The sequence below is a fragment of the Spermophilus citellus genome (genome assembly GCF_964194105.1).
Source record: "Spermophilus citellus genome assembly, chromosome: 4".
NCBI classification, from domain to species: Eukaryota; Metazoa; Chordata; class Mammalia; order Rodentia; family Sciuridae; genus Spermophilus; species Spermophilus citellus.
Genome location: NC_138185.1, coordinates 150887605 through 150898582, shown reverse-complemented (window position 1 = coordinate 150898582; position 10978 = coordinate 150887605). Strand labels below are relative to the sequence as shown.

The 10978-nt window shown below is 36.0% G+C and overlaps 1 protein-coding gene across 1 annotated transcript in view; it reads left to right on the top strand.

The window, feature by feature from the left end:
- The first annotated feature begins 32 nt into the window (after nucleotides 1-32).
- The window catches only part of WDHD1 (WD repeat and HMG-box DNA binding protein 1), a 57541-nt gene continuing 46595 nt past the window's right edge, over nucleotides 33-10978 (top strand). Inside the window, exons 1-6 of the mRNA XM_081291240.1 lie at nucleotides 33-444; nucleotides 2076-2187; nucleotides 6044-6195; nucleotides 7019-7130; nucleotides 7291-7341; nucleotides 8843-8938. Coding sequence (XP_081147366.1) covers nucleotides 368-444; nucleotides 2076-2187; nucleotides 6044-6195; nucleotides 7019-7130; nucleotides 7291-7341; nucleotides 8843-8938 — 600 coding nt within the window. The 5' untranslated portion in view covers nucleotides 33-367. The remainder of the gene's footprint in view (nucleotides 445-2075; nucleotides 2188-6043; nucleotides 6196-7018; nucleotides 7131-7290; nucleotides 7342-8842; nucleotides 8939-10978) is intronic.

Here is a 10978-nt window from a genome sequence, read left to right as displayed (position 1 = left end):
TCAGCGACCTCAGTCGAGACCTGCGCTGGGCGTGGGCGGGCCGCGCAGGCGCAGCGTGCGGAGCGCGCTGGAGCGCGGGAAGCCGGTCTGCGCGGGCGCTGGGTTTTCTCGGTTCAGGCGCGGAGCCTTCATCGCCACAGTGAGTCCTCGCCCACCTTGCTAGCGCCAGCGGAGAAGCGTGTCCCCTTCCCAGCTTGTTGTGTGACAGACCTTCTGCTGCATCCACTTGCGTCGCTTGGAGGAATCGGGGCTGTGGAGAGCGTGCTCGGGAGGAGACCAACCTTTCTTTTCCCCTCCCACTCCCCGCTTTCCTCGCCTTGAAAATATACCATCTTTATAAGACATTTTCGGGTAGGGAAAAGAAAACATGCCTGCAACACAGAAGCCGATGAGATATGGACATACAGAAGGACACACAGACGTCTGTTTTGATGATACTGGAAGGTAAGCTTCTTGGAGAAAAAGAATGTTTTTAGGTGTAAATATTAGGACTTTACTATTTAGTCCATGAGAAAAATTAAAATATTATTTCCAAAGGAGTTGGAAAGATGCTAGCCCGTATTCTTGCCCATATTTTTATTTTCTCAGCATCTCACATTATGAATTTTGTCAGATTACTTGATATTGCTAGCTTGCCAAATTCAGTAGTCCGCACTTCTTTTTGGTTTAACATCCTCCTTTTTTTTTTTTTTTTTTTTTTTGGTACTGGGGATTGAACCCAGGGGCGCTTAACTACTAGTCACATTCTGAGCCCTTTTTATTTTTTTAGAGGGAGTCTCACTAAGTTGCTTGGGGCCTCACCAAGTTGCTGAGGCTGGCTTTGAACTCATGATCCTCCTGCCTCAACCTCTTGAGTGCCAGATTTACAGGCGTGTGCCACCATGCCCAACCTACTTGTCCTTTTTTTTTTTTTTTCCAGTGAATTGGGCTTTATTATTTAAAATTATGAAAAAAAAATAGCCATTGATAAAGCAATATTTCTTGCAGGACTGAACATTGAATGTACATTTGCAAGAATGTAAAATAGATTCCCAGAGCTATTCAATACAGGAATATTGTTAAGAAATGAAGTTCAGAAATAGCCTGAATGTCCATCATTTGATTAGTTCCAACTTTGGGCTATCTACACCATTGAAAGTTAAGATTTTTGCATATGTGGAGTGTTTTCCAGGTTGTTTCATTGAGTAAAAAATAAGGGGCAGACAGGATATACAGGAGCACTCCCTTTTGGGTAACCTACTTGTCCTTTTGACTTCCCAATATAATTGCAACTTCTCTGTCTCTCTCTCTGGGAAAAAGAACAGAAAATTTATTACTTGCCTAAATCACGTGACATTAGACTCCTCAATACCATTTTTCTTCTGTAGGAATTAATCTTCTGAAATTTGCAGTTCTTTATATGGCTTCTTTTTTGCCATATATTAATTTTATAATTAAAATTATATATACTTTAATTTTGTTTACTTTTTGTATGTCCAGGTAGGACATACATTGGAAAAATAAAAGCACTGGGAAGATTAGAGGTTTAAAATGACTTATGAGGCAGGGGTGTACTTCAGCTGTGTAGTGCTTGCCTAGCATGTGTAAAACCCCAAATTCCATTTCCAGCACTGCAAAGACAAACAAAAAACAAGATACAGGTAGCCATTGGGATAATCACCTTTGGATAACAACTCATATATTAATCCATTTATTCATTCAGTAAACATTTATTTATTAAAGTTTCTTTGTGTCAGAGACTGCTTGGTGCTGGAGATACAATAATGAGCAAGATAAATGGTCCCTGTTGTTGCAGAGATTGTACACTCAACTTTTTTTTTTTTTTTTTTTTTTTTAACGTTATGGCAAAAGGAATACTTTTATGCCAAGGAAGAACTGTGGAGAATATTAAACTCACCTTCCTTTTATAGAATGGGAAGTTATCAATGTTTGTTATTGAGGTTTGTTTGTATAAAATGGGGGGAAAATATTGGCTAATACCTTAATTTTTTTTTTAAATTACATAGAAAGGTACCATTAAAAAAAATCAATATGCCTGAAACTGGGTGACTTTTTACTATGTGTTTCCTTTACAGTTGTATTGTGACTTGTGGAAGTGATGGTGATGTGAGAATTTGGGAAGACTTGGATGATGATGATCCTAAGTCCATTAATGTTGGAGAAAAGGCATATTCATGTGCTTTGAAGGTAGTAAACAGTCACATCAACTGATGTGAATGATACTGGCATGTGATAGTTCTACTTGAGTGAAAATCTTTTTTATAGAAGTTTTAAATGTAGATGAACCTTTTTGTTTTTTTCTCTGATGAACCTTTTTGTTTTTTTCTCTTATGAAGTTATGTTTAAAGATGCATAATAATGCCACAGATTGCCCCAAAATTTTAAGGGTAAAATGGGAATGGTTTTTTGAAGGTGATTAATGAGTATTAATGATGAACAAATTAAGATATTTACAAGAGAATTGCGCTTTTAAGAAAAGTTAAAGTGTTCCCTTTTATTATTTGAGAGGAACATCAATGGGATGTTTGGCTTACTGCTATGATTTGATTGTCCCTCAGAAAGCTTATGTTGCAAACTTACTCCCCAACACCACATTAGTTGGTTGTGGGGCCTAATGAAAGATGATTAGGCCACAAGGACTCTGCCCTCATGAATAGTTCAGTGCTATTACTGTGGGAGTGAATTTGTCATTGCAGAACTTAGTTAATTTTAAAAGGGTGAGTAGGGTCCTCTTACTTGCTCTCTCTTTGCTCTTCTGTCATGGGATGACACATCAAGAAGGCATTCACTGAATGCGAATCTCTCTTTTTTTCTTCCACATTTTTTATTAGTGCACTATGGTTGTACATAATGATGGGATTTGTTATATGTTCATACATGCACACAGTTTAATAATATAATTTGACTAAATGCAAATCTCTTGATTTTGGACTTCTCAGCTTCCAAAATTATAAGCCAGTAAATTTCTGTTCATTATAAATTACCAGTCTGTGATATGGTTATAGCAGCACAAAATGGATTCAGACACTCACTAACTCAGATAATTTAAGAAGTTATTAAAGAAAATAGTAATGTTTCACTAACTTTCAATATATGCACATTTCACGTTTCCAATGTCTTGTGTGAGATAAATAAGAGAATGTGATATAGATTACTAAGAGAGTGAAGACATGTTTTCAGAAAATTAAGAATCTAAAAACCACTAAAAATTTTATTGTGATGAATTTTAATTTGGGTGTATTGTGTTTGGGTAAAAGAAAAATATCTTTTCAAACTCAGGCTCATTAAAGTAGAGGAGATGGTCTTAAAACATTTTATATATTCTTTTTTTTTTTTTTTTTTTTTTTAGAGAGAGAGAGAGAGAATTTTTTTAATATTTATTTTTTAGTTCTCCGCGGACACAACATCTTTGCTGGTATGTGGTGCTGAGGATCGAACCCAGGTCGCACGCACGCCAGGCGAGTGCGCTACCACTTGAGCCACATCCCCAGCCCCTATATATTCTTTTTAATAGGTCATATATAGTAGAAGATACATTCCATAAGGATAAATATAAATGACCAATGTACATTAAATATGAGCTGTCACTAATAAGCAAAGAAGTGCAAATTAAACAGTCAGGTTTCCCCCCCCTATAAGATCAGCAAGGAAGCTGGGCATGGTGGTGCATGCCTGTAATCCCAGCAATTTGGGAGGCTGAGGCAGCAGTATCACAAGCTCAAAGCCAGCCTCAGAAACTTAGTGAGGCCCTAAGCAGCTTAGTGAGACCATATCTCCAAATAAAAAATTAAAATAAAAAGTGTTAGGGATGAGGCTTAATGTTTAAGTCCCTGTCCCGCTGGATTCAATATCTGGTGCCAAAAAAAAAAAAAAAGATTGGCAAGGATAAAATATATTGCTAATCCCCAGTAACAGTGAAGGCTTAAAGAAGTATGAATATATTTAGTTTCTGGAAATATAAATAAAAAACTTTAATTGTTCAATTTTAAAAATTTTTGCAGTACTTTTAAAGGTGATAGAATCTGGGAGTGCTTTACCCCTGAGCTACAATCCCTGGTACCTCCCATGCCCTCTTTGTATCCCTATACAAACAGGTTTTCATTAAGTTGCTGAAAGGCTGATGTTGAACTTAGGTTGATGCTGTCTCAGTCAGCCATGTGCCATCAGGACTAGCTTTTTTTTTTTTTTTTTTTTTTTTTTTGGTACTGGAGATTGAACCCTTGGGTACTCAACCCCCCAACCAGTTAGTTGGTTTGTTTGGTATTGGGAATTGAACTCAGGGGCACTTAACCATTGGGCCCTTTTTCATGTTTTATTTAGCGACAGGGTTTCACTAAATTGTCCAGGGCCTCACTGAGTTGCTAAGGCTGGCTTTGAACTTGCAATCCTCTTTCCTCAGCCTCCCAAGCTGCTGGGATTATAGGTTTATTTTTTATTTTGAGACAGGACCTCACTGAGTTGCTCAGGTTGCCAAACCTGGCTTTGAATTTGCAATCCTCCTGCCTAAATCTCCCTAGCTACTGGGATTACAGTCATGAGCCAGGGAGCTGGCAATAAGACACTTTTTAAAAAGAGAAATTGATACACTGTATCAAAATTAGAATACTTAAGTTGATACTATATAGTAAAATTAAAATATTCACAGTCATTTCTGATTAGTTTTCTAGGAAAATATATACTTTCTAGTTTATGTGGACAAGGATTAGTAAAAAACACGTTATTTTTGAAATATCAACTTTCAAAATAGCAACAGATAAAAAAATTGATGTTTCCATTAATCAAGAAGTTGGTTAATACATTTGATAAAGCTATACAATGGAATATAGTGCAACCACTAAAAAAAGAAAAGATATAGTTTTATATGCCCTCATCTGAAAAAGATTTTGCTAGAAGTTGAAAATGAGAAAGTTGCAGAACATTCTATAGTATAGTGTTGTTTGCTAAAATTATATGTCTATGCACACATATATACACACATATTATTATTACTGTATTTTTATGGGTATAGAAAAATACTAAAAACACCAGGATGTTAGTGGCAATTAAGAGTAAGGAAACTCGTTCTTTCCTCATGTCATGTTCATATTTTTTTCTCCTATAGTAAGCATGTGTTGCTTTTGTGTATGAAAAAGACTGTAAGGAAGAAAAAAGTAAGAACTTTTGTATTAATTTGTAGTGCGTTGTAACAAATTGCCACAAACTTACTGTCTTAAAACATTAGGACATTATTGCCCAACAGTTCAGGAAGCAAGATGACTGAAATCAAGGTGTCATGTCAGTAGGCTTGGTTCTTCCCAGGCTCCAAGGGAGTATCCATTCCATGCTTGTCTTCTTTTCCAAAGATTGTGATAGTCCTTGGTGTTCTCTGACCTGTAGACACATCATTCTAATCTCTCCCATGGATTCAGCGTTTAGATTTTTATCCCACTCCAGAAAGATACAATGAATTTATTATGGAAACATAGGGGGCTGGGAATGTGGCTCAGGCGGTAGCGCGCTCATCTGGCATGCATGCGGCCCGGGTTCGATCCTCAGCACCACATACCAACAAAAATGTTGTGTCTGCCGAGAACTAAAAAATAAATATTAAAAATTCTCTCTCTCTCTCTCTCTCTCTCTCTCTCTCTCTCTCTCCCTCTCCTCTCCTCTCCTCTCCTCTCCTCTCCTCTCCTCTCCTCTCTCACTCTCTCTTAAAAAAAAAAAAAAAGAAAAGAAACATAGGGCACCTCTATAGTGGCCATTGGGCTGTGCCTTGTGATGTGCTCTTTCCTCACTGAAATTGTGTATTTTCCAAAAAGTTGTGGAGTCTCCTTCATTTTTATGACATTTGGGGTCCATAAAAATACTACTGAAATGTTTCTTACAGAATACAAAATTTACTAATATACATTTCAGGGAAGTTGAACATTGAGTGGCAATTTTCCTCTTGATATAAACTATAATTATTAAGTTTTTGCCTTTCACAGGATTTTTATCTATGAAGACATTCCCAACTGATTTGAATTTGTTATGTCAGTGTTTCTTACCTTTATTTTTCTTTCAGAATGGAAAATTGGTCACTGCAGTTTCTAATAATACTGTTCAAGTTCACACATTTCCTGAAGGAGTTCCAGATGGTATATTGACTCGCTTCACTACAAATGCAAATCATGTGGTCTTTAATGAGGATGGCACTAAAATTGCTGCTGGATCAAGGTAAGACTCTTTGACATCAGAGAAAGGAAATAATGTTAGAAGAAAAGCCTCATTTGTTTTAGGCTAATATTTCCAGGACCCTGTTAGATTATTGTTTTTTATTGTTATTTTACTTTTATATGCAAGTCTTCTATTTAGTGGAGGTTTTTGAAGACAAACTTGTAGTATTTTGTGAATTGACATATATTGCTTTGCAGATAGCCTATTGAGTAAATGGTGCAAAAGACTGGAGAAAGGAGATAGCTTGAAACAAATTTTACAAAATTATTTTAGGTATTCTGTAGATCTCTTGAAGTTTATTTGTCATAGGGAAAACATGTAATTGTTACACTTGTGAGATTTAGTAAAGGTATCATACCTTCTAAAATGCATGTGGCTGTTATTAGCAAATAATGAAAACTTAGGATGTAACAAAGGAGAAGGAGCCATTTAGGAAGTGTTTGTATTTTAACATAATGGGAAATCTTGATATCTTTTTTTTTTTTTTTTTTTTTGAGAGAGAGAGAATTTTTTAATATTTATTTTTTAGTTTTCGGTGGACAAAAATCTTTATTTTTAATTTTTATGTTGTGCTGAGGATCAAACCCAGCGCCCCGCGCATGCCAGGCGAGCACGCTACTGCTTGAGCCACATCCCCAGCCCCAAATCTTGATATCTTTATAGCGCAAAACTAAAAGGTAAATTATATTTGGCTGTCAAATTTTGCAAGTTGCAGTACAGAAAATACAGCATTCATTCTTGTGATTTTGAAATATTTGAGTATAGCTTTTAGGAGAGGGTTTGTATTGGCATTTACTCATGTGCATTATTCTATTGTGTATAGTGATTTTCTCATCAAAATTGTGGATGTGATGGATAGCAGCCAACAGAAGACATTTCGAGGACATGATGCCCCTGTCTTAAGTCTTTCTTTTGACCCTAAGGGTGTCTTCCTGGTAATTAATTTTCCTTCCTCTCTTTTTGTGGCTTTCTTGAATGTGTTTAAAATTAGTGGAAAATTTCACCCAGTTGGCAAAAAAGTCATTTGAGTGAATGAGTTGAATCAGTTTCATGTAATATTCTAGCTACAACAAGAAATCTTGTTTATCCTTGCAGGCATCAGCTAGTTGTGATGGATCTGTCAGAGTTTGGGGAATTTCAGATCAGGTAAACTCATCAATTTGAATTTAAAACTTTTGGACCATTTCTATAATGTGGGTATTACATATTGTATTGTTGGGCCAAATTAGTAGTTATTTTTCTTTATTGTTTGTCTCCTGCCCCAAACCTTTTTATTTTTTGTTTTGAGGCAGGGTCATGCTAAGTTGTTGAGACCTCAAATTTACAGCCTCTTAAGTTGCTGGATTAGAGGCATGTACCACCACAGCCAACTGTAGTTCTTTCTTTTTTAAAAAATTTTCTTTTGGTTGCCTATGGACCTTTTATTTAATTTATTTACTTAATATGTGGTGCTGAGATTCAAACTCAGTGCCTCACACATGCTAGGCAAGTGCCCTGCCACTGAGCCACAACCCCGGCTCGACTGAAGTTGTTTCTTTCTTTTTTAATGGACACAGTACCTTTATTTATTTGTTTGTTTGTTTATTTTTATGTGGTGCTGAGGATTGAACCCAGTGCCTCTCATGGGCTAGGCAAGTGTTCTACCACAACCCCAGCTCCTGTAGTTGTTTCTTTAAGTAGCATTAAGTATTGTTTTTGTGATCAAGTTTCAGAATATTCTAATGTAAAATGAATATATATGTTAAAGACTTATTGTTTTTGTTGTTAATCACAAGGGGAATTATAGTTTATATTTCACTTTAAAGCTTTGTAAATAAAAAAGATTTAATCATCATATTTTTATAGATAATACCATGTGTTGCGCCTAGTATTAGAAGTTGGGGAGACAAAAATAAATAATGCATGAGCTATGCTTGATTTGAAGAGTCACATGTACAACTTATTCCAACTTAGCCTGATAAAGGCTTTAAAGGCCTTATGAAAAATGCTTTCCAAATTGGCAGAAGGAACAGTTAAGTTTTCCTTAAACAATCAAAGTGGACTTGACATTCCTAGAAATAACATATGGCTAATGGGAAAAATATTCCCAATAGGTATGCCTTAGTTTCTTCCCATTGGTCTGACTTTAACACCTTGATATTTTAGGGTAGACATTTCAAATTTTATTTATTCTTTGAGACACATTAAGATTTTAGCATACTGAGGATTTGTGTATGTGTGTTTATTCATTCAGTATGTTATTTACTCATTAGACATAGAAAATACTAATTTAAAAATTTGTACTCTTTTTTTTTTAAAGAGAGAGAGAGAGAGAATTTTTAATATTTATTTTTTAGTTCTCGGCGGACACAACATCTTTGTTGGTATGTGGTGCTGAGGATCGAACCCGGGCCGCACGCATGCCAGTTGAGCGCGCTACCGCTTGAGCCACATCCCCAGCCCAAAATTTGTACTCTTCATACCTCTGAAGAACTTAAAACAGTATAGGTTAATGAGGCATTATAATTGAATTAAAGTTCATTAAGTTGCTTTGTTTTTTGAAATATATATCAATTTGAAGAAGCCACCTATTAATTATACTCAGTTCTGCATATATTTTGGGGAAATTTGCATAAGAGGAAATAAATTTTCTTTTTTCTAAACTCAGACATGTGCTATTAGTTGGCCACTCCTACAAAAATGCAACGATATGATAAATGCAAAATCCATCTGCAGACTTGCTTGGCAGCCAAAAAATGGGAAGGTAAATTACTCTTATTTTTCAGTTTTTGAATCATTTCTTTTGATCCTTGTCAAATTTCAATGTAAGAATAGTTATTTAAATTTCAACTGTTTCATTTAGATTGTAGATTTTTGAGCCATATATCAAAAAATATTGAAATACTTTAAGAAACATTTAAATTTTTTGGAGCTTGTTTTTGAAGTGTATGTTTTGCCTGAATTAATTGCATATTTTTCTTTGCATTCTGTTTAATGGAAGAACTATAGAAACAGTCTTGTTATGTCCACTCTTATTGGTAGTATTTAATGTTTTGGAGATACTGACACAGACAACAAAATGTTAAGGGAAGTTTGAAAGAAAGGAAGACAATGTTTGTTTTTTGTTTTTTTGTTTTTTTTATACATGAAACATTTTTTTTTTATTGGTTGTTCAAAACATTACAAAGCTCATGACATATCATCTTCCATACATTTGATTCAAGTGGGTTATGAACTCCCATTTTTTTACCCCAAATACAAGTTGCAGAATCACATCGATTACACATCCACATTTTTACATAATACCATATTAATGACTGTTGTATTCTGCTACCTTTCCTATCCCCTACTATCCCCCCTCCCCTTCCCTCTCATCTTCCCTCTCTATCCCATCTGCTGTTGTTTAATTCTCTCCCTTGTTTTTTTTTTTTTTTTTCCCATTTCCCCTCACAAACTCTTATATGTAATTTTGTGTAACAATGAGGGTCTCCTTCCATTTCCATATAGTTTCCCTTCGCTCTCCCTTTCTCCCACCCCACTGGTCTCTGTTTAATGTTAATCTTTTCCTCATGCTCTTCTTCCCTGTTCTGATCTTAGTTGCTCTCTTTATATCAAAGAAGACATTTGGTATTTGTTTTTTAAGGATTGGCTAGCTTCACTTAGCATAATCTGCTCTAATGCCATCCATTTCCCTGCAAAATCCATGATTTTGTCATTTTTTAGTGCTGCGTAATACTCCATTGTGTATAAATGCCAGTTTTTTAATCCATTCATCTATTGAAGGGCATCTAGGTTGATTCCAAAGTCTAGCTATTGTGAATTGTGCTGCTATGATCATTGATGTGGCAGTATCCCTATAGTATGCTCTTTTAAGGTCCTCAGGGAATAGACCGAGAAAGGCGATAGCTGGGTCAAATGGTGGTTCCATTCCCAGCTTTCCTAGGAATCTCCATACTGCTTTCCATATTGGCCGCACCAATTTGCAGTCCCACCAGCAATGTACAAGTGTACCCTTTTCCCCACATCCTCTCCAGCACTTATTGTTGCTTGACTTCATAATGGCTGCCAATCTTACTGGAGTGAGATGGTATCTTAGGGTGGTTTTGATTTGCATTTCTCTGACTGATAGAGATGGTGAGCATTTTTTCATGTACTTGTTGATTGATTGTATGTCCTCCTCTGAGAAGTGTCTGTTCAGGTCCTTGGCCCATTTGTTGATTGGGTTATTTGTTATCTTATTGTTTAATTTTTTGAGTTCTTTGTATATTCTGGATATTAGGGCTCTATCTGAAGTGTGAGGAGTAAAAATTTGTTCCCAGGATGTAGGTTCCCTATTTACCTCTCTTATTGTTTCTCTTGCTGAGAAAAAACTTTTTAGTTTAAGTAAGTCCCATTTGTTTATTCTTGTATTTAACTCTTGGGCTATGGGCGTCCTATTAAGGAATTTGGAGCCCGACCCCACAATATGTAGATCGGAGCCAACTTTTTCTTCTATCAGGTGCAGAGTCTCTGATTTGATATCTAGCTCCTTGATCCATATTGAATTAACTTTTGTGCATGGCAAGAGAAAGGGGTTCAGCTTCATTTTGTTGCATATGGATTTCCAGTTTTCCCAGCACCATTTGTTGAAGATGCTATCCTTTCTCCATTGCATGCTTTTAGCCCCTTTATCAAATATAAGAAAGTTGTAATTTTGTGGATTGGTCTCTGTGTCCTCTATTCTGTACCATTGGTCCACCTGCCTGTTTTGGTACCAGTACCATGCTGTTTTTGTTACTATTGCTCTGTAGTACAGTTTGAAATC